Here is a 25,386-nt window from a genome sequence, read left to right as displayed (position 1 = left end):
TATCTTGAAGCAACGCATATATGGTGCTGTTAGATGCTAGATGTACTCTGTTGAGTGGCAAAAGAGAGGTTTGCCGCACGCACACATTCTTCTTTGGATGTTGGAAGGTGGTTACACCAGATCAAATTGATGAAATCATTCAATCATGCGGCAATTCCTGATGCAAAGAAAGATCCAGTGTTATACGAAGTAATGAAAAGCAATATGGTTCATGGACCTTGCGGACACCACAATCCCACTGCGGTTTGCATGTCTGTCAATAAATGCACGAAACAGTATCCACGTACTTTTCTTTCGGAAACACAAACTAGAAATAATGGATATCCACTATATAGGCGTTGCTCACCAGACGACAATGGCAGAACATTTAGCATTCAATTTAAAGGCGTGAGTATCGAAGTTGACAACACATGGATCGTACCATATTCGCCACTGTTGTCTAATTCACATTCAAAATTCATGGCAATGTTGAGTATTGCAGTTTGGTGTAATCGATAAAATACGTTTGGAAGTACGTCACCAAAGGAAGCAACATGGCGATTATTGGTCGTGAACGATACGGTCGATACGTGAACTGCAATAAAGCGCTTTGTAGGATATTTAGTTTTGCAATTCATGAACGTTTTCCGTTGCATCTTCGAATAGTTACGCAGAAAGCAAAGCCAACCAGTAGATTGACATCCAGGTGTCTTATCAACTAATTCAATAGGACGAATTTACACAATCCACCCGAAAAACGACGATTGTTTCTACCTTCGGTTGCTATTGATTAATGTACGCGGTTCAAGTTTATTTGAGTCATTGCACATGGTTCGATGTGTGCAAGTTTTGGAGAAGTAAGCCAGCAATTACAAATACTGAAACACGCTAATCACTGGAATGAAAATGAAGTTGGCATACTTTACATTTTACATCGTCTTCGCTAAAAATTGGAACTACTATTCCTTAAGTGCACGCGCAATGTTAGCTGCCAAATTTACCGATGTTGTTGACTTAAACTGGAAGATTCAAAGTCAAATTCCGGAGACTTGCGCTCATACAAATCGATCGATCGTCTTGATAATGAAGACGACGCCGTGAATTATCCAGTGGTATTTCTAAATTCTTTGACAGGTTTGGTATGCCACCGCATCATTTGCGTCTCAAAGTAGGATCCGTCGTTTTTATGTTATTTAATAAAAGTTAAAATATACTCACATCTTTCAACTTACGTGCTGTTTCGCTTTCGCTATTCTTCGAACTAATGGCCGTTACAAATGGAGACAAAAAAATGAAAAATCTCTCCATTCGAATAATAATTTGGCGGGATTTTAATCTGGTCGTCCCTCTTTTCAAATTGCTAAACGTTAAAACCACCTAAACTTTGACAGTTGATCGAGTTTAGGTGGTTTTGACGTTTAGCAATTGCTCTCTCACTGGAAGTGAGAGAGGAGTTAAACATATCTTTATCTCTGACTTGAGCAGTCAAGCTTTAAATTATCCTGTTACAAGACCAACACTGTTCAGTGTGGACAATATTTTTCCAAAAAACTGCTGCTTTTTCTTTATGGCACTTGATAAAACCTTGCGCCATTTCAGGTTTTTGCTGTATTAGCTCAATGATTAGTGCATATTGCTGCTTGGTGCTAATTACTTTAGACCTGCAGAAAACGTATTGCAGATTATTTTAATCGTAACAAATAAGTAATAGTTAGAATTCAGTAAAAATTTCTATTTTTTCTTTTTTTTTAAATTTATTTCTCTGCTAGCAAAAACTCGTCGTATAAAAATTCCGAGAACATTCAAAATTAAACGTTCCGAGTGTATTCAATGAATGCCACTTTACGAATTTCGTACTTACGTTAGGAATCGTTCGAATTGTATGATAGCAATTTCGAATCTTACGTGATAAGGCTGAATAGTTTTGTTTCAATCGTGTTCAATTTATTTGACCACCAGACAGCTACTAATAAAACTTTAGCATTCATGGTAAACATGCCAAAGTGTCCTAACGTCTAATTTCTTGTCATTCATTGAACAGTGCTATTTAGACTATTTTCTGTTTTCTGTGAGAAATCAAGATAAATCCTTGGTTCCACATAAATATTGTGCACTGTTGTTTTCGGCCAACAGGATGGGTCATATACATATTGCTTGTGACATATGTATATGACAGCGGATTTGTATATTCGGAAGAGATATTTTGAAAATTCAGCTATGTAAAAAGTAAAGAGGGAATATTTATAGAAATAAAAAATCTGTATTATTAGGAAAAACTGTTTACAAAAATTTTTAAATGTGGTTAACCTATATTATTTATGGAAAGTAGTGGTTGTCATCCGATTTCGGATTTAATAGGTAACCTCGCATACCAAATTTGGTCGCAAAGCTCCTGAGATATGGGATTTCACATAAAGGTATTTGGTATCACGCCTATTGCAAATTTTTGCAAATGCTCCTAAAAAGCCCTCCTTTACTACCATGGTTCGGAAAATTAATACTCGTGGTGCATTTATCCAATTAATTATCTGACTTTTAGTGATTTTCAACATAACCATTATAGAGAATTGGGCGTGGTTACTATCTGATTTTATCCATTTTCACAGAGTTAAAAGAGGTGTACAAATGACTTATTCTCAGGAAGTTTGTTTGATATAGCTAGTTAGTATAGCGGGTTGGAAAATATGTACACTACCATTTAGTGGACAGGACCAGTTTTAAAAAAATGTTAGCCCACAGGTGTCGCTGGATAACTGAGCTCTCCTGCATTTAATTTAATGCTTAGTTATGTCGTTTCAAAGATTTTCGTTTAATGGTATTTTGTAAGCGGGGCCATGGTCTGGGGTGCCAAGAAATAAGTGTATCAAGTTTCATCAAAATATCTCAATTTTTATTCAAGTGACGGATAAAAAGCTCCGAATTCCACAGGCGGTTCATAAATATAATTAAGCATCAATTTGGTGTGTTATAAAATTACGATTCTCAACCCAAAATTTTATAAATTGTACTAAAATATTGTTTTACGAAGTGTAAACCCAGTATAATAACAAATAATTTAATTATTTAGGAATAACAATCAAAGTTTAAAGTTGTACTTAATGCAAAGCGAATTCATCGAACTAATAACGACTGACATCATGTATGTGCATAGTCCACTGAATACCAATTATTTGACTTTGTCGTTTGAGATTTTCTTGCTTAGGTTACGCAGTGGGAGATATTGTGACAAAAATGTACGCGAATAAGTACTTAGTGTGGGTGGTTTTGCATGAAATCATATTTTTTATATATCCTACTGTCGCAGTTGAACGACAAATAAGGTAATTGTATATTTTAAAACAAAAAAGGCTGCGATTAATATATAAAACAAATAAGTTAAGTAAATGTACAAACCGAATACAACTTTACAATTTGTTGGTTTTACTACATAATAACTTACTATAATACCAAATGAGTATTTCTTTAATATATATAGAAGATATATACTACACAAATGTTCAGAATTAAAACTAAAGGAATAATTTGTATACACTTAGTATATGTAATACTCATGTACGTATGATGTAAGCCTGACTGACTGCAAAACGATTCAGTGATTACAATACACATTTTAAATATGTAAGTATAGCAACAACTACATAGATCGTGATACGAGTATTGCTATGTTGTGTGTTATATGTATATAAGAGATGTTACACAGTGTACTACGTAGTCAACTACGATATAAAACTACTCTAAACATTATGCATAAATCGGTCGTGTTCTTTCGGTTCCCGAAGTACTCGTATTGATTCAAATATTCAAGTTAAACAATTTATTTGGGAAGAAAGTGAGGAGAACAATAATACAATATGGTCTACTAGTATAAAGGAAATTTTCAAAACTGAACACATACATATGTATGTTATACAAACTGCATAACTCTGCTCTCTAAAGACTATTGAATTGTACATAAAGCGCAAAATATTTATTTATTCATAAACTTTTATTTAGTCACCTTTAAAATAATCGCACCAGACGTAGAACACTTATTCCAACGATTTTTCCAGTCCTCGAAACACTTTTTATAAACATTTTTTGGGATGGTCTTCAACTCCTCCAGCGAATTTGGTTTTATCTCTTCGATCGACTGAAAACGGTTTCCATTGGGCAGCAATTTCAGCTGGGGAACAAGAAAAAATCAGATGGAGCCAAATCTGGGGAAAAGGGATGATGGACGGTATTTACTGCGTTTTTATACTTTTGTAACCAGTTGCTACAGAGTATTATACTTGTAGTTTTGCTCACCTAACGGTGAGAAAGAATATGAAGTAATATAGAATGCGCATCATGAATGCGCAATTACAAAATTTCAGTTTCGGGTGCGGGGGGAATTTGGTTAGCAGAACTTGAACAACGGAATTATGTTAAATTTCATATTCTTTACATTGCGAAAATATGCATGAAGTTGAACTTTTGGAACGTCGCGCCTATTCGTAAATTCTTGTTGCCTATTCGTAATATGTCGTGTTTTTTGTTGTTGGCTTTTTGAAAGAAGCAATGGTTTGTATTTGCGATTAAGTCTGTTTTTGTATTTACGAGTAACAGAAACAGTCAAAAACGCTACTCTCTTCCTTATACGACCTGTCTTATGGGCGCGCAATGTAAGTGGACAGTGAAAAACGCTACTCCCTTCTCTCTTTGACGTAGATGCCGTGAGAATTCACGGCATTTGGATTTTTGCCGTAGAAACGTAGCTCTCTCACAACGCAGGGTTGCCAATATCGATATACTGTAATAATTATCAACTTTTATAATTCAATCTGTTCAATAAGTTTGAACTTAAAATCAGAGTCGAATGCTATTATTTATAAAAATATGAACTATTTTAAATAGTTTGTTTTCCGTTTTGATATTTTATATTATAAAAAATTGTAATTGAAAACATAGATGTGTACAAAACTATATATGCGTATTGAGCAATGGCAACATTGTTCAAATGAAAATAAAGCAAAGATGGCTGATTTCTACGTGCTCAACTGTGCACACATTTTGCCGATATGAAAGAAAAAGGAAGGAAGGGAGTAGCGTTTTTGACTGTTTCTGTTATAAAAACAAAAATGCAGAAGCAATGACGCTTTGCAGTGTATATTTCAAAAGAATTTTAGCATTGAATTGACTTTTGTTTTTGAATATGCTCTGGTTAGAGCATGTGTGCATATGTTAATATGCGATTGATCTTCTACGTGAATGGATGTATGCTCCCTTGCGCTTGAAACAAATTTTGATTTTTGTTTGTATACATATCAATATTTTGACGTGGTTGATCCCACTTTAAAATTTTTACAAATATTTTTACGTGGCTTGTTCCAAATAAACTTATTTGTATACATACTCCAAATTTTTAATTGTTTTTGTATTTACATTGAAATTGCAACGGTATGGCCGCAATTCAAAATACTAACTACAAGGACAAATAAAAATAGTGCAAGGTCGGGAATTAAATGTTGTGTGCGCAGCTGCCAAAAATCAAAAAGATACTGGCTCAATATAAAATTATTTAAATTTCCCGCTGCCGATCTTATTTTCGGTCAAATTTGGCAGGAAAAATGCAATGTTGCAAATGAAGATTATAACAAAACACTTTATATTTGTCATAATCACTTCAGCAGTACGTTCAGCGGTAAAAATTTTTTAAAAAATGATGCAATTCCAACATTAAATTTGGATGAAGATCATTTATTTTCTGATGAAGACCTTGTGGAATCAGATTTTCCCTCGAAGCGACAGTATGTGCAATAACTGTGAAAAAAATACAAGAATATCTAATTTTTATAGGAAAAAACAGCGATTTATTAAAGAAGTTTAGAAAAATCAAAGCAAAACTGAGAACTAAGGAACTCCCTGTTTTGAAATCTAGAGAGGTAAATTTACGGATGTTGCAAAACTCAATTGACTCTTTAAAAAATATAAGTTCTGAGTCCAAAACATTTTGCAAGCTGCTGGTAAGCACGAGGCCAAAGGAATATTCTGATGATGTGAAATATTTGGCACAAAATATATTTTATATTTCACAGTCAACTTATTCTTTTTTAAGGAATAAATTAAATTTAAATTTGCCACACATAAGCACTTTAAATCGGTGGGGTCCAATAAAATTCCTTCAACCTGGTATCAAAAATGTCGCCTTCGATTCCATCAAGAGTATGTGTTTAGAATTAAAAGAAAAAAATGAAAATCACTTGGTACTTTTGATGGACGAAATGGCAATTCGAAAGGAATTAAGATATAATTCAAAACTGGATTTGATTGACGGATTTGAATGTACAGGCTTCGAGAGAACAAATAAAAATGGTAAGCAGGTATGCGTTTTTATGCTGAAATCAATGTTCTCTAATTGGAGTTCAATTTTAAATTATTTTGTTTCTGAGAACGGATTAACCTCAAATATTTTATGTGGAATTATTAAAGAAATTCTGAGAATGATAAGTAGCTTTGGCATAAATTTAAATGTACTAGTTTGCGATCAGGGATCGTCTAATCGAAAATGCTTTTCAAATTTTGGGGTTAGTACAGAAAAGCCTTATTTTAATTTTGAAGGGAAAAACATTTACTGCATGTTTGATTTCCCACATTTGATTAAGTCGTTACGGAATGGATTGCTGAAGTGTGACCTAAAAATGCCCGATGACATTGTAAGTTTTAAAGTCATACAAGGGTTGTGGGAACGAGAGGAAAACTGCAATACCAAGATGTGCCCAAAGTTGACTAGACAACACATATTTCCAAACTAATTTGAAAAAATGCGAGTTAAATTTGCAATGCAAGTGTTTAGCAAAACAGTTGAAGCTGTTATTAAAACTATTTGCGATACATCGGGTTTCAAGCAAAGTCCACAAGCGATAGCTTTATCAACGGCTGAATTTATTTCAAAAATTGACAAAATTTTTGACTGCATGAATAGTGGATCATTATACTCAGATAATTGTTATCGGTCTGCTATTCAACTCAACAAAGAACCACATAAATTTATTCAATTATTCTTATGCTACTTAGAGGGAGTTAAATCTGTCGACGAAAAAAAGAGTATATTTTTTAGATGAAATTATCATTAAAATCTGCCCTTCTAGTCGTCGAGAAATATTAAAAGATAATTCAGAAAAATTTTTCATTATGACAAAATCTTTAAACCAAGACAAATTAGAAAATAGATTTGCTGTATTAAGACAAAAAGGCGGTAATAATACCAACCCCTCTGTAGCTGAGCTGAATAATATTTTAACCAGGTTATTGGCTTTCAAAATTATAAAAAAAATAGTTCATTTAGCAACTGTGAAGAGACGCAGGATTCAATGGATCAGGTAATTACAAAAACTAGCAATCACTTACAGATTTCGGTAATCTCGTTGCTGCATCGGAAGCCCTTATGAGTGCTAGTGTAAAACATGTCATAATTTTTCAACAAATTTTTAAATTAGAGCCTGAGAAATTAGGCATAAAGGCTTTCATGCCTCCTACTCCATTTTCATGCAAAAATTCTACTCCTGAATGGTTCAGTGGGGAGTGCTGTAACCATAGACTAGACATTTTAGATTTTATGTTATTAATACTTTTAAGAAAACACTGCATTTGGGCTGTGCAAAAAGGAAGTTCGAAACAAAGAAAATTAAAAATTATTGCTGGTCAATAGATGTTAATATTTTATTTTTTATTTACAATTGAAACAATTAATTAATTTATATAAAATTTATAATAAACTATATGTTTGCTTTCTTTTTATGATTATAACTATTAATACATATTTATGTATAAATTTAATTTTACAGCAGACATATAAATAATATCACATATATATGTACGAACGGAGGATGGGGTCATGTGTAGAAGTTCACGCAAGTGAGGAAAGTTCTCTGATCGCCATTCAGTTGGGAGTGGCCAGAAACGATTCTTTTACATATGGCTCAAGCAGCTCACGACTTCCGGTCTTTGGCCAAGTATCCTCTGGGTAGCCTAAGAACATCCGTTTTAAGGCGAGCTAAAGTGAGAAGGCGAAAGGCAACCTACATAGGGTTGTGCGCTAAGTTTGGGACCCGCCACGTAAAAAAAAACACCTGTTTAAAATGATTAAATGTATTTTCACTAATTCACCCACCTCCACTTTATCAATAAATACAAAAGTGTACTTTAGATTATATTAAAAACGATTTTAATTGATTTGGTATTATATGTACATACATCTCCTTTTACGATTAAATTGGTTTATAATAAAAATGTATAATACATATACGAGACGCTATCCATATGAAGCAGCGAGAGACGATCGTTATGCGAAAGTGTCCCGGTGTGTCGATGATGCGATGTAGCGCTCTGGATTGCTGACGGATCGAATTAACGCGCACAGGATCGTTGAATTGTATAACCGTACAGCAGCGTGAAGTGTTATCGCGGCGCAGTATGGAAGCGAATGTGTTGATGCTCGGTTGGTAGAGATCGAATGTGTCAGCTTCCCCGTTGTCCATTGCTTTTGTTGGTTGGGTTGGTGCGAGTGTGGTGTGTTATAATGTAGTGGCATCCTGTGGTGAATTGCGCTGTTTCATTAGGATGGGCCAGTTTTAGCGGGTAGAAGGGGTGGATGCTTAACTCATTTAAACATCCTGGGCCCCCTAGGCGAATATTTTGCCTAGTTTTACACGTATGTACCATATATGCGGTTGTATGTATTTCGAAGTACTTCTGGTAAAGTACCCGAGGGCGCAGAGTACGGGTAAATGCTAAAAACGGTGTTTCTAAACATATTCCTATAAGAACCGTTTGTGGTTGATTCTTTTATGGAAGAATTATATATAATTTTTATTGGAATTTTCCTTAGATCGGTTTATTGGCAATTGTTTGCAGGTTTTCTTTTTTTTTATTATTATGAAATGTAGGGACACCACGTCTGACTCAGATATGGCCAGAGTGCGTGCTTTTCAGGTTTGAGGTTCGAGCTGTGGGATTAGAGGGATCTTGCGAGAGAGTGGCCGGTAATTGCGAACGGCTTCATTTAAAATTATAACTTTTTAAGTGGGATGTTCATGTTGTACAACAGATTAACATCCACTACTCTTATGAGGAGCGCTTATGTAAGAATGATAAGAACGACCTTTGCTTTTTGTAAGTCTAGGTGCGTCACACTATCGCATTGGGCATATGGTGCTAGTTGAACCTTAATTTTGTTTAAGATTTTATTTATTTTGAAAATTTGCGAAAAATGTCGATTTTTCGACTTTTGATACAACTGTGTTATATTTAAGTTTTTATGTATGCACTAATTTGGCGTTTAGTACCGCGCCACATAGCTTGAGATTTTTTTAAGTAGGATTTTTGTATCATTATTGGCGAAAGCCATCCTGCGGGGTCGAAAAGTTACGAACATATATTTTTGGTTTTATATGAGGTTGTCAGAGGGAATCTGACCTTGTTTTTTCTACCATTATGTGGGGTATTCGAAAATTGTGGCTCTAGTGGTTGTCGTACGACGTACCGGCCATTATTTGATCGAGTAGTTGTAGCTTTAGAGAAGTCTTCACAATACTGATCTTCTAGAGTTTGAAAATTCCTTGATTGTGAATTAAGGTTTTTATTTGTATTGCACTCAACTTGAGTTGGTATGGTTGTAACTAGTTCGGTAACTAGTCCGCTTTGTGTTTCGCTGTGCAACGTTTGAACTTTTTGTGCCTTTGAGCAACATGGTGTCTCTTGGCAATTTTTAGTATTTTGGCGTTCGTGATTTGCTTTTGCAATTGAACCCGTGGTTAATTTTGGAAAAGCGCTTCTTTGGAGAGAGATCGGATATCTGCTGTAATGAAGCATTGTATGATGTCTTTTATGACAATATAAGCAGTTAAATTTGCTTCTGCAATTTTTAAGATTATGTGTATTGGACAAGCAGTTTGTACAGAGTCTTTTTGATCTGACAAAGTTGTTCCTTTCGTTAATATTTAAGTTTTTAAACCTCTGGCAAGATATAAGTTTATGCCCTCTTTTACATAGTTCGCATGACGTATGTTTTTTCTGTTCGGATGTGAACGATTGCGTTTTGTAAAAGTTTTGGTTTGAATTGATTTTGTTACTAACTTGGGGTCTATTTAGGCTTTCATTCTGGTCGTGTTTGTTCTTAGATTTGAGTATTTTTTCTTCTAACCTTTCCGCAATTTCATATTGGGTGGTGAGAAAATCTTTCATTTGTTGCCCGTTGGGCACTTTTTTCGAGATGAGAGCGATTGCTCCCATAGAAGTAACGACTTTTCTGGTAATGCGGCGGTGCAAATGTTTACCAGAATTGGGTCCCAGCTGTCTGTGGGAATGTTAAGTGTCGATAGAACCGACAAACAATTAGAAACAGTGGATTCTATTTTAATGAATTCTACACTTGTTTCTTTCTTAATTTTAGGCAAGTTTAATAGTGTCGTTACTTGCTTATCGACCAATATTCTTTCGTTTTCAAATCTAGCTTTTAGAGCTTCCCAAGCCAAATTGAAATTGTCGTCATTTAATGCGAACTGTTTAACTATTTCGCCTGCTTGACCTTTTGTTTTGTATCTGAGGTGATACAATTTTTGCGCTTGTGACAATTGAGGATGGTTTATGTACACGGCCATGAACATGTCCCGAAAGGACGGCCATTCTTCATAACCTCCGTAAAAAGTTTCTGTGTCACAAGCGGGCAACTCGAGTTGGATGCCTGAACATGCCTTCTGACTGTATTCTTGTGGCAGCTCTACTCCACTGTGGGGAGCAGGTGCGATTGCTTTTATGAGCTTTAATTGATCGGAGATCATAGCTTTCGTTTCTTCATATTGGTCCAAGCAGTTTTCGTAAATTGCGTAAGCCGATTGTTTCAAATTTTGTGGTACGTTTGAATCGTCAGATTCTACTATGGCGTCATGAGCCGCTTGGAGACGAGTCCAGAAATTTTCAAGATTTTGGCTTTTTATTTCTAATAACGATTCAGAGTTTTCTTGAATCGGTGAAGAGGCAAATCTAGTGCAGTATCTTGTTAAACTGTCACTTTCTGAAATAAATTTAGCAACCTGTTTTGGGCGTGTAGCCCCTGCAGGTGTATTTTGATTATTATCAACTTTCATCATTTTTGATTTTTTTCTTTCTTACTATCGTATTATATTTATATAAAATGTTATTTTTTTTTTTAATATATATTTCGTGTGGAATATATGTATAAATTGTAAATTGCAATTAAAACCGAGCTTTTTATTTATTAAAATATTCGATGTCCAAATGTTTTGAATTTAGGTACACCTTAATACGTAGACTTGTACGTGCTTTTGTTTTGTGCAATTGAGAGCTCGCTGAGGAGATCAATGCGCTATGTACATAAGTATGCACGAATTGTTAGTGTGCTTATGATTATGCTTTTTCTTCTATTCTTAAGCAATTGAGAGCTCGTTAGAGAGATCAATTCGCTTTTGTGCAAGCACTCCTGCTGGTTTTTGTTTTACAAAGAACAAGTGGTATTGCAGAATAGATGCTAAGATGTGTATGTTTAAATGCACATCTCTAAATGTACGTATGTTGGAATGTATGTATGTTGTTTAAATTTATTATTTGATGTACTATACATATACATACATATTTCGATAATCTGATTTTTAATTTTGCATTCGTTCCAATAAATGTTTTTTGTAAAAGTCAATTTTACTTTGCCTTACCGCTTAGTTTTTTACGGAAAATTAAGATAAACCTTTTCTTTGAAAAATTTATTAAAATTATAATTTTAATAATTTAACTTGTGGTACCCAGTGTAGGGTATAAAATTACAGGCAGATTCTATGCCGTATGATTATATATACTATGTATGTAAGTACGCAGAGCGCGAAAGCGAAGTGGGTAACGTGCAGGTACATATGCTCCCGTATGCGCTTTGTAACGGGTGATTTTTTTGAGGTTAGGATTTTCATGCATTAGTATTTGACAGATCACGTGGGATTTCAGACATGGTGTCAAAGAGAAAGATGCTCAGTATGCTTTGACATTTCATCATGAATAGACTTACTAACGAGCAACGCTTGCAAATCATTGAATTTTATTACCAAAATCAGTGTTCGGTTCGAAATGTGAAAATCCGCTTTTTTATCGACAAATTTTGTTCAGCGATGAGGCTCATTTCTGGTTGAATGGCTACGTAAATAAGCAAAATTGCCGCATTTGGGGTGAAGAGCAACCAGAAGCCGTTCAAGAACTGCCCATGCATCCCGAAAAATGCACTGTTTGGTGTGGTTTGTACGCTGGTGGAATCATTGGACCGTATTTTTTCAAAGATGCTGTTGGACGCAACGTTACGGTGAATGGCGATCGCTATCGTTCGATGCTAACAAACTTTTTGTTGCCAAAAATGGAAGAACTGAACTTGGTTGACATGTGGTTTCAACAAGATGGCGCTACATGCCACACAGCTCGCGATTCTATGGCCATTTTGAGGGAAAACTTCGGACAACAATTCATCTCAAGAAATGGACCCGTAAGTTGGCCACCAAGATCATGCGATTTAACGCCTTTAGACTATTTTTTGTGGGGCTACGTCAAGTCTAAAGTCTACAGAAATAAGCCAGCAACTATTCCAGCTTTGGAAGACAACATTTCCGAAGAAATTCGGGCTATTCCGGCCGAAATGCTCGAAAAAGTTGCCCAAAATTGGACTTTCCGAATGGACCACCTAAGACGCAGCCGCGGTCAACATTTAAATGAAATTATCTTCAAAAAGTAAATGTCATGAACCAATCTAACGTTTCAAATAAAGAACCGATGAGATTTTGCAAATTTTATGCGTTTTTTTTAAAAAAAAAGTTATCAAGCTCTTAAAAAATCACCCTTTATGTTGTTTGTTAATTTGTAAGAAGTTAGATTTCTGTTTATTATCCACTTTGTTTATGTTGCTGATATGAACATTTACATATATACATAGTATGAAAATATATTAAAAATATGTATAGCGGAGAAATATATTTCCAGTGGGTAAATATGCGAATATGTATGTATCTGTGTCTTAAATTTATTTTATGTGATACTTTTTATATAATGATATTATAGTTTGCCCTCGCTTACAAGTTTTAAGCAATCCTGCGTAGTACTTGATAAAGTATAAGAGGTATTGCCGGATACAAATGCAAGAAAATTTCTGAGTATTTATTTTATCAAGTATATTTTTTATTACAAGTTTTATATTGGATAAAACTGTAATATTGGTCATACATATTTGCACATATTAAATTAAGATGAACATAATACGCTCACTTGGTACTTGGGATGGTACTATATTTTGTAGGGTGTATGTCTGCGCATATGTTGACTGCCTTCTGCGTTCCCCGTTCTATGTTCCAGCTGGCTTCCTCCTTGCTGTTGTTATCTTGAATATTTGTTTTAATTGTTCGCGCCCGTTTGATTTGTTTTTGTGTTCTTATAAGGTGATTTATGTTTTCGCGCGCGTTTATTTGTTTAACTTTGTTTTTATTTAAGTTTTGTTTTAAGGGTTTCGCGACCGATTGTCTATGTTTTTAGTTTTTGTTTTGCCTGTTGAAACTGTTTGCTAAATTTTGTTTTGGAAGTTTATGTTTTGTCACAGCAGCTTTGGTTTTTTCTTCGTTCCACTGCACTTTCTTTTTATTTTTGTCTTTTTGGTTGTATGAGTACGAGTATAAGAACTTTTTTTTCCTTTTTCGCAGTTTTTTACCTAATTTATATATGTATGTAGGTGTATAGGTATGTTTTTTTTTTTTGTTTGTTTGGGGCACTGCACTTTTGTTTTTTTTTGTTCGCCACTGCGCTTCACTGCACTGCACTTAATTTTGTTTTAGTTTATTTTCTTTAAAAATCCATAGTGCCTGTCACTATGGCTCGAAGGACCATGTTTAAAATGATTAAATGTATTTTCACTAATTCACCCACCTCCACTTTATCAATAAATACAAAAGTGTACTTTAGATTATATTAAAAACGATTTTAATTGATTTGGTATTATATGTACATACATCTCCTTTTACGATTAAATTGGTTTATAATAAAAATGTATAATACATATACGAGACGCTATCCATATGAAGCAGCGAGAGACGATCGTTATGCGAAAGTGTCCCGGTGTGTCGATGATGCGATGTAGCGCTCTGGATTGCTGACGGATCGAATTAACGCGCACAGGATCGTTGAATTGTATAACCGTACAGCAGCGTGAAGTGTTATCGCGGCGCAGTATGGAAGCGAATGTGTTGATGCTCGGTTGGTAGAGATCGAATGTGTCAGCTTCCCCGTTGTCCATTGCTTTTGTTGGTTGGGTTGGTGCGAGTGTGGTGTGTTATAATGTAGTGGCATCCTGTGGTGAATTGCGCTGTTTCATTAGGATGGGCCAGTTTTAGCGGGTAGAAGGGGTGGATGCTTAACTCATTTAAACAACACCCAATGAAAACTTCGGCTATAATCGCGTAAGCGGTGTCTACGTCAATTAAGAAGAAGATATGTACGTTTATTCATATCCATCATTTTTATGATTTTTTTTTTTTGTTTTACGTGTAAAAATTTGAAAACTCTACATTCAGTATTTAAGTGATTTAAAAATATGAAGTAGCAAGAAAATTCTACAAAATCAATGCTGTGCTCGACTTCGCGGCATCGCTCTATGCTTTTCTCATTTTCATTTTTATTTTATTTGACTGCCAAAATTGTGAGAAACGAAGCAAGGAAACGAGGAGTCATTCGGCTACAGTTATGTCTGTGCATTGAATTTTCTGTAAAGTTAACAGCGAAATGAGCGAATTTTCTGTAAAGTTACCAGCGAAATGAGCAAATTTTCTGTGAACTTAACAGCAAACTAGCGGGTTGTACCAGTATGACCCGCCATACTACGTGTACGTTGTACGAGATGCGCATTCATACTTCATATTCTCTGGTTGTACGTATCACTTTAAACTAATCGAGATAGAGGGTTATATGTAGTAATGCGAAGGTAGGCACGTGCTACTTGCTTGGCAGTTGATGTAGAAAAGGGAAGATTTATTTACAATAAATATACGTACAATAGAATAGAAAAAATTATAAACAAAATGTCAAAACGCATGGTTGTGTTGAGAAATAAAAATTAATTATTATTTATGGTGTTGCCTCAGTACCCTCATCCTAGAGAGTCGAAGGTGGTGTGATGAAAACTAGCTTTAGACGATCGAATGAAACTTTAACTTTATTCTCCTTTATTTCCACTTCGAAATACTTAGGTAAGCGGCTCAAAACTTTGTAGGGTCCCATATAAGTTGCTGATAATACCGATCTGACTGAATCTTCGCGGATGAAGACCAGATCACAAGACTTGGGATTGCCATGAACGAAAACTTTTTGGTTAGTGTGCCAAGCTGTACTAACAGGACGGAGGTCTCGCATGATACCACGTAGCTCCACTAAGATTTCTATTTGGCTCTGGTTGCTGGGTTGTTCGATGAAAAGCTCTGATTCAGAAGGAGTAGACCCGATGTCGTCTTTATATTTTGAACGCAGTACAAGTACTATACGAGGTAAATAGGTGGTCCACTGATCCACTTTATTACATAAAATGGCAGACTTTAATGAGCGATGCCATCGTTCTATTAGTCTATTACATTGTGGATGATACGGCGTTGTTTTTAAATGGGTCACTCTCAAATAGTTTAGCAATTGTTTAAACATGGCACATTCGAATAGACGACCGAGATCCGTCGTTATGTCGATGGGTACTCCAAAACGGGAAATCTAGCCGGTTAGCAAGGCCTTTATTACAACTGGAGCTGTCAGGTTGGGAATCGGAATGGCATCTGGCCATCGCGTAAATTGATCGGTTATGGTTAAGCAATATCGGTTGCAATCCGTCATTGGAAATGGGCCGACAATGTCAATATGCAAATGTCCGAATGGGCTACTGGGATTTATTCTGCGTTGGAATATGCATTTGTTGTGTCGAATGGCTTTACATCGTTGGCACTGTATGCAACATCTAGTACAGGATCTAGTATCTTTCGCAATGCCTGGCCATGCGAATCTGTCGACCATCATCTTGAGCGTAGCACGCGTTCCGGGGTGCGACAGATTGTGTGAAGCCCGAAGTAAATTTTGATGTTACAAAGGGACGAATTTGTCTTGTGGATATATCACAAAAATCCTTTTTTGTACTTGGAGGTAACATAAAAGATTTTAATTTTAGTGAGTGTCGAATGCTGCCATTTAGTTGTGCTAGTAGCTCTTCGCCGTGCTCTTGGTCTACGGCGACGGCGTCGTAGTCAATAATGACAGTCGTAAGTGATTGAATTCGTGATAGTAGATCAGCGGTTACATTTCTTTTAACTTAAACATGTCGGATATCAGTAGTGATTTGCGATATGAAATCCAATTGTCTAACTTGACGATCTGAAGCCTTATGCAGTTGTTGTCGGCATGTGAATATAAGTGGCTTATGGTCGGTGTAAATGTGGCAGTTACGACTTTCTAACATGTAACGAAAATGACGAACGGCGCTGTATAGCGCGGTCAACTCACGGTCATACCTACCGTATCGCATTTTAGGTGATGAAAACTTTCTTGAGAAAAATCCTAATGGCTGAAGTTTGCCTTCTACTATTTTATTTAAAACTGCTCCATCTGAAAAATCGGATGCATCTACCCACAATAAAAGTTCTACATCAGATAGTGGATGAGCTAATATAACACAGTTTCCTAGTTGGTCTTTCGCAGCCTCAAAATGTCTTTAGTTCATTCCATTCTTCATTCCAGTTCTAGTTGATGCTGTCGTTTTTCTTATTTCCAGGAATCATGGCGAATAGAGGGCCTTGCAACTCTAAGGCGTTTGGAAGAAAGCTCCGATAAAAGTTGAGCATTGCCAAAAAACGTTTAAGCTCTTGGCAATGGACGAAAACCGTCTAAATCTCGAAAACGGTTAAATACAATGGTTAAATATAATGTTGTTTGTGTTCATCAATCGATTTTGATGCGATGCAAACATCAGTTAAATACGCAAATATAAAATCCAAGCCTAGCCTAGAAAGTACTTCGTTAATTAAACGCTGGAACGTCTGCGGGGCGTCCCTTAATCTGAACGTCATATGACTAAATTCAAAAAGTCCAAACGGCGTCGTAATGGCGGTTTTACATATATCAATGAATGATTCGGCACCTGATAAGATGCATGCTTGAATATACCGGTCTTCCACCTGACGTAGATCAACTGCGCGGCGGTCTGGTGGATTTAACGTTCCGCATGAACTGTCCTACGGTTTTCGAAAGAACAGCAAATTTCGTTTCGTATACCACTTAACTCGCCCTGTGATTGCGATTCTGATCTTACCTCAAAAATTTGTCCACCATCCTTTAATAAGCATTTTGTGATAGAATCTGCGATTTTAATTTTGTCGCTAATTGGAACGCTAGTGGCGATGATAGCTGCTTGTGCGTAAGGTGGCAAGAGGCTGACACAGATATCATTTAGTATGCTCTCGCTGAGCGTGGTACCTGCTGTTCGTCGCATTCCGTTGTACAAATCGCTAAGCCTTCGGTCACCCAGTGGAAGCTCTTTCAATACACTTTGAAGACGACGTTGTTGACGTTGCAGATGTGTCTTCAATAAGAGTTCGCATCTCTAGTAATTTTCCCGGAGATACGCTTGTACTATGTTGAATTTGGCTGTATCAGTGTAAACACGTGAGGCTGCAAACCAAAACTCCAGCGAGTAAAAGTAAGGCTCAAAATTATCCTCAGACATCGCCGGCAGTGGAATATTTTGCGGAGGAAGCTGTTCCACGTCGCTATTAGTATCCGCCGTTGATCTTATTTTGATAATTTTCGCAATTTAAACGTATTAAAATATTATTTTTTTGTCTGGGGTCACCAATGCAGTAATGCTGCTTCCTTAGTACAAAAAAAATCGAGTTCGTAGATGGGCGTAATCGGATCATATCCATGCCCACAAATCGCCGTTAACCGAAAATTTATAAAAGACCTAACTAAGGACTAAATTAAGATATAAAACTGTAATTTGGCACATGGGATCGCAGTAGCAGGGGCCACCTGTGGATAAAAAATTTAGGGGCGGTGTGAAAATTGGACGATGGCGTGATACCGCCACATTTGTAATGAAATCCTATATTTGGAACCCGACCGAATCGACAAAATTTGGAACGTGGTATTCTATGTCACATTGGGATTCGTTCAGTTTTCAGTACATAAATCGAGAAGCTGTTAATATAACGGAATAAAACTTTGCACGAAGAATGTCTATAGTGGCAGCTACCTTATGAACAAAAATTGTTTAAATCCAATAAAAGTTATAACGAAAAAGGTAACGAATATTTCGACCCCGGTACCAATATTTGAATTTTGTTCGAAAATATCAGTCAATGTGTGAGATATGCAATAGTAATTCAGTCATAATTCTTTTCCTGCGGTAGTAATTCTGTGTATCCAAAATGGGTGGGATCGGGTCATAGCCCCCACTTACCTAATATAATTATTTTGAACTTCCCGTTGACCTTATGCCGGATATATCGGCCAATATTTGAGGTATTTCAATGAAAATTATTTTACTCATAACAATATATCATTGTGCCTAAAATGGATACAATTGGGCGAAAACTTGGCCTAGCCGCTACCAGGATTTTCGTACATCCGGCTGATTTTGTATAATGATTTTGGTTTTTCTAACAAATCTTATGCCGAATATATATGTATGTAGGTCAGTCTATAAGTTATATACCTGTATAGTGGATGTATATATAAAATTTCTTAGATTTCAGTCCTCTGGTTGACATTTTACATCGTAAGGTATTACCCTAGCTTTGATTCCTGCAAGTTGCAAGGATATTAGATGTTCGGTGGCACCCGAACTTAGCCCTTTTTTACTTGTTGTCTTTAAATTCGGTCACAATCGTACCCTATTTGAAAAAAAATCAGCTTTTTTTGCCATCTCTCTAGCACTTGCTCGACGATTTTCAAACACCATATCCTTCACCTTTGTACCACCCGTAGTCTCATGTGTTTGAATCATTGAAAGCCTTTTCCAACATTCGTAACGATTCCGCACACGAAATTTGATAAGAAATATAATTTTTGTTCGATATTTTTATCCATTGTAAAAATCGCAATTCACTACTGAGGTGTACCGTCTTAAGCAGCTACAGTAAACAAACTGGTTGACAGATCGCGCATATTTGGCATAGTAATTAAGTACAGTCCTTCTAACTTAGCAAAATACATTATAAATAACTTTGATCCGAAAAATTTAATTACAAACATTACGATCATTCATTCTCTGACGCATGGCGGCTTAAACGACACAGTGTGCAGATGGATACAATCGATGCTTAAGAATAGGAAGATTATATCAGCAAACGGCGCTGTAACACAAACAAGCTATGTGAGCAGAGGAACTCCTCAAGAAAGGGTCCTCTCCCCGCTACTATGGGTTGAAATACTGCCCCAAATAACCGGTAGAGGGGTAAAAGCATCATACATGTTTCCTTCGACAGTCAGTCATTATGGAAAGCACTACACATGTTAAACCTATGGGCTAAGAACAATGAACTATGTAGGTATTAATCCTAATAAAAAAAAGTGATTCCATTCACTAGCAAAATAAAATACCCCAGTTTAAACTTCCCGTACTAAACGGTATAACACTATCTCTGCCCCCCACGTCTAAATACTTGGGGTGGAGATCGATACCAAACTAGCACGGAAAATAAATATAGAAAAAAAAATAAATAAAGCCTATATGGCTTACTACACTTGAGAATCGTCAGGAAGAATTGGGGCCTTCAACCTAGTATAATCATGTGGATGTATATTAGCCGTCATTAGACCTATACTTACATATGGAACACTGGTATGGTGGCTGGCGCTAAAGAAACAATGCAACATCAGAAAATTAAATGGAATACAAAGAGCAACATGTGCAGGTGTTACTGGCGGTATCAAGTCATGTCTGACCGACGCGCTTAACGTGGTCCTGCATCAACTACCCATAGTATATGGTCATAGTGATATTCGAAATCAATTCAGCGTAAACGTTAATAAATCAGACTATATTCTCCTAATGCTGAATTTCAAAAGATACTTCCAGGTGAGGATACCCCCTAGACGAGATTGGAGAAGGGGCAAATAGGGAAGGAAGATACCCCCTCCGTCTATACCGACGGGTTCAAAATGGACTGCAGAGTAGGCACGGAAGTATATTTCGATGATATGGACAAATCTCTTTATATCCGTCTACCGAACTCAGCTAACATCTCCAAGTCGGAAGTACTGGGCATAGAGAAGGCCTGCAAAGCTCTGTTGAGGAACTAAGAGAGTATATATAAAGCAGCAATATACAAGGATATTATTGAATAGTTCCAGAAAAAGTATACATATACAGACTAACTCCTACCATAACAGGGAGAGGGAGAACATATGTACGTCCAAAATGGGTATGCCCCACAACAACAGTGAAATAGCAGGGAATAAGGAAACAATTTTCCACTTTCTCTGTGAATGCCCAGCTCTATCGCACATCTGACACAGAACACTTGGAATCCATCAAGAAGCATATCGGACATTATCATTGTTGAGCTACCAAGCTTTTTTGATAGCTTCGCATCGCGATATAAAACAACGACGATATATATTTACAAAATATTTATTAATATAAATATATATAATACAACGAGTAGAAAGTTACGTGGCTGGTGGTTTATTAGGTGAAATGCCTGCATGTCTGCAGGTAGCGAATATAAGAACCGAACAAGAAAATAATGCGTGTGCCGGTATCGAATGTAAAAAACGAACTATAACTAAGATGCTAGGCTTAGGCAAAGCTAAGCCTAATTGTTCTAACATGTATGTATGTATAAGCATATTAAAGGATAAAGGGAAATGAGGAATTAGAATAACGAGTAATGCTGTGGTGGATATGCAATATTAGAGTGACCAGATAACAATTAATATAAAATATTTAATATTTACAATGTTTTCTCACCACAGTTGGTGGAATATATGTATGCGTATTAATTTAGTTAACTTAAGTATAAATAATAACTTAAGATTAATGTTACCCATTATTGGTAGTTCTATAGTGAAAGGAGCTGCTCCGAACAATCATCGAAACCACAAAATGGTTTAAAAGAGAAGATGAAACGTGATAGCAATAATAAAACGATCAACGTCTAGTCCATTAAAATGGTACAACTAATGCTAATTGAAAAAAAAAAATAATTAAATAATTTTTAGTAATATAAAATTTATACAATCCTAAGTGATTTATTTTATTTTTTAGTGAGTTTCTTTAAACAATTAATAAAATTCAATACAACATATTTCTATACATATGTACATATGTAATTCTATAATTAATAAAATATTTATTTATCCATTCTCCGTACTATTTAAATAATTAGTTTCATCTTCAATTTGTAAGAATATCGTAATCTTTAATATTTATACGTACATATATAGCAAACTTTTTATTTCTTAAAATATCGAAAGTACGGCAATAGTTCTAAAATGCTTTCTCTTAGCACTTTTCAGTTTTTCACAGAACACATAACGAAAGCAACCCATTTTTTGTTGCATTTTTCAAAATAAAATGTAGCATCGCTAACCTCAAATTTGTGTTCCATATTTTTTAAAATGTGCACATCAATAATAAATTCTTTCTACTTAATAGTATGCTACATTTTCTATGAGTTTATTAAGAGGCAATACACAATTCTAACAGAAACTCTCGTGCACGTGCATCCTTCGTAGTGTTCTTATGTAAAGGACTTATGTATGAATTACAGGATTTGTATGCTTTAGTTTCCGCAATTATTTTTAGAATATATTGGAGTTTCGGTTGCCGTGATTTGCTACGAAAGGTTAATTTAAGATTCACACAAGGTTTACCGATTGTCAAACATTTCTCATGTTTACGCATCATTCAATTATGTAAGCAGCCTTACATATTTGAATTTATGTGAATAAATCAATCGGAGGATGGAGTCATATGTAGAAGTTCACGCAAGTGAGGAAAGTTCTCTGATCGCCATTCACTTGGGAGTGGCCAGAAACGATTCTTTTACATATGACTCAAGCAGCTCACGACTTCCGGTCTTTGACCAAGTATCCTCTGGGTAGCCTAAGAACATCCGTTTGAAGGCGAGCTAACGTGAGAAGGCGAAATATCCCCTACATAGGGTTGTGCGCTGGGTTTGGGACCCGCCACGTAAAAAAAACAACCCCAGCGAATAGCAACAACCAGCTTCGGATGAGAGACCCCCCTTTTGATGACGACCATGGAAAACGAAATAAGGACAACGAATTGAGGGCATGCACCTGGAATGTCCGGTCCCTTAATTGGGAAGGTGCCGCTGCCCAGCTGGTTGATGTCCTCGTGAAAATAAAGGCTGACATCACCGCCGTCCAAGAAATGCGATGGACGGGACAAGGACAAGACAAAGACGAGTAGGTCCTTGTGGCATTTACTACAGTGGCCATATAAAGGAGCGCAAGTTTGGTGTTGGATTCGTGGTGGGAGAGAGACTCCGTCGCCGAGTACTATCATTCACTCCGGTGAATGAACGTCTAGCCACAATCCGCATCAAAGCGAGGTTCTTCAACATATCGCTGATTTGCGCCCATGCCTCGACGGACGAGAAGGACGATGTGACCAAAGATGACTTTTATGAGCGCTTGGAGCTCGCTTATGAGAGCTGCCCCCGCCGCGATGTCAAAATCGTGCTTGGCGACTTCAACGCCAGGGTGGGCAAAGAAGGTATCTTTGGCACTACGGTCGGTAAATTCAGCCTCCAGAGGAAACATCCCCAAATGGGTTGAGGCTGATCGACTTCGCCGGGGCCCGAAATATGGTTATCTGTAGTACTAGATTCCAGCATAAGAAGATTCATCAAGCTACCTGGCTGTCTCCGGATCGAAAAACCACCAACCAGATCGATCATGTTGTGATAGACGGAAGACACGTCTCCAGTGTTTTAGATGTGCGTGCGCTCCGAGGTCCTAACATCGACTCGGACCACTATCTTGTTGCAGCTAAGATCCGCACCCGCCTCTGTAAAGCAAAAAACGCACGCCAACAAACACAAGGAAGGTTCGACGTCGAGAAGCTGCAATCACAACAGACAGCCGAGCGATTTTCTACTCGGCTGGCACTCCAGCTCTCTGAGAGCACTCGTCAACAACTCGGTATAAGGGAACTGTGGGACGGCATTTCAAACTCCTTACGTACAGCTGCAACCGAAACCATTGGTTTTCGGAAAGTGCAAAAGAACAGCTGGTACGACGAGGAGTGCCGTGTCGCAGCGGAGAGAAAACAGGCTGCCTACCTCGCAACGTTACGATCGACCACAACACGTGCGGGATGGGATAGATACCGAGAGTTGAAGAGGGAAGCAAGACGCATTTGTAGACAGAAAAAGAAAGAGGCCGAAATGCGTGAGTACGAAGAGCTTGATAAGCTGGCCGACAGGGGTAATGCTCGAAAATTCTACGAAAAGATGCGGCGACTTACAGAAGGTTTCAAGACCGGAGCATACTCTTGTAGAACCCCCCAAGGTGATCTAGCCACCGATGCCCAGAGCATACTTAAATTATGGAGGGAACACTTCTCCAGCCTGCTGAATGGCAGTGTACGCACAACACCAGAAGAAGGCGAACCCGATGCCCCAATCGATGACGATGGAGCAGGCGTTCCATTGCCCGACCATGAAGAAGTTCGAATAGCAATTGCCCGACTGAAAAACAACAAAGCGGCGGGGGCGGATGGATTGCCAGCCGAGCTATTCAAACACGGCGGCGAAGAACTGATAAGGAGCATGCATCAGCTTCTTTGTAAAATATGGTCGGACGAAAGTATGCCCAACGATTGGAATTTAAGTGTGCTATGCCCAATCCATAAAAAAGGAGACCCCACAATCTGCGCCAACTACCGTGGGATTAGCCTCCTTAATATCGCGTATAAGGTTCTATAGAGCGTATTGTGTGAAAGATTAAAGCCCACCGTCAACAAACTGATTGGACCTTATCAGTGTGGCTTCAGACCTGGTAAACCAACAACCGACCAGATATTCACCATGCGCCAAATCTTGGAAAAGACCCGTGAAAGGAGAATCGACACACATCACCTCTTCGTCGATTTTAAAGCTGCTTTCGACAGTACGAAAAGGAGCTGCCTTTATGCCGCAATGTCTGAATTTGGTATCCCCGCAAAACTAATACGGCTGTGTAAACTGACATTGAGCGGGACCAAAAGCTCCGTCAGGATCGGGAAGGACCTCTCCGAGCCGTTCGATACCAAACGAGGTTTCAGACAAGGCGACTCCCTATCGTGCGATTTCTTCAATCTGCTGCTGGAGAAAATAGTTCGAGCTGCAGAACTTAATCGAGCAGGTACAATCTTTTATAAGAGTGTACAGCTGCTGGCGTATGCCGATGATATTGATATCATCGGTCTCAACACCCGCGCCGTTAGTTCTGTTTTCTCCAGACTGAACAAGGAAGCAACGCAAATGGGTCTGGCAGTGAACGAGGGCAAGACGAAATATCTCCTGTCATCAAACAAACAGTCGTCGCACTCGCGACTTGGCACTCACGTCACTGTTGACAGTCATAACTTTGAAGTTGTAGATAATTTCGTCTATCTTGGAACCAGCGTAAACACCACCAACAATGTCAGCTTTGAAATCCAACGCAGGATAACTCTTGCCAACAGGTGCTACTTCGGACTAAGTAGGCAATTGAGAAGCAAAGTCCTCTCTCGACGAACAAAAACCAAACTCTATAAGTCACTCATAATACCCGTCCTGTTATATGGTGCAGAGGCTTGGACGATGACAACATCTGATGAGTCGACGTTGCGAGTTTTCGAGAGAAAAGCTCTGCGAAAGATTTATGGTCCTTTGCGCGTTGGCCACGGCGAATATCGCATTCGATGGAACGATGAGCTGTACGAGATATACGGCGACATTGACATAGTTCAGCGAATTAAAAGACAGCGGCTACGCTGGCTAGGTCATGTTGTCCGAATGGACGAAAACACTCCAGCTCTGAAAGTATTCGACGCTGTACCCGCCGGGGGAAGCAGAGGAAGAGGAAGACCTCCACTCCGTTGGAAGGACCTGGCTTCGCTTGGAATATCCAATTGGCGCCACGTAGCGAAGAGAAGAAACGACTGGCGCGCTGTTGTTGACTCGGCTATAATCGCGTAAGCGGTGTCTACGCCAGTAAAGAAGAAGAATAAATCAATCCTTTTTATTTTTTATTTTTGAACCGAGCATTCATATAACGGATTTCGTGTGAGGAAAAACGTATGTTCGAATTTCGATTATGCTATTATTAAATTCAACAATCTGTCACTTCTTGTTTTGATTTGGCAACATGGAAGATAATATTACGAGGTGG

General features: G+C 37.4%; 1 protein-coding gene across 1 annotated transcript in view; it reads left to right on the top strand.

The window, feature by feature from the left end:
- The first annotated feature begins 3,061 nt into the window (after window positions 1-3,061).
- LOC105226962 (uncharacterized) overlaps window positions 3,062-25,386 on the top strand; it is a 131,341-nt gene continuing 109,016 nt past the window's right edge. Inside the window, exon 1 of the mRNA XM_049450239.1 lies at window positions 3,062-3,299. Within this exon, the coding sequence (XP_049306196.1) occupies window positions 3,211-3,299 (89 nt within the window). The 5' untranslated portion in view covers window positions 3,062-3,210. The remainder of the gene's footprint in view (window positions 3,300-25,386) is intronic.

Source organism: Bactrocera dorsalis, chromosome 2 (genome assembly GCF_023373825.1).
Source record: "Bactrocera dorsalis isolate Fly_Bdor chromosome 2, ASM2337382v1, whole genome shotgun sequence".
In the NCBI taxonomy this organism is placed as follows: domain Eukaryota; kingdom Metazoa; phylum Arthropoda; class Insecta; order Diptera; family Tephritidae; genus Bactrocera; species Bactrocera dorsalis.
Note: the sequence above shows the minus strand (reverse complement) of the source record. Positions and strands in the feature narration are given on the sequence as shown.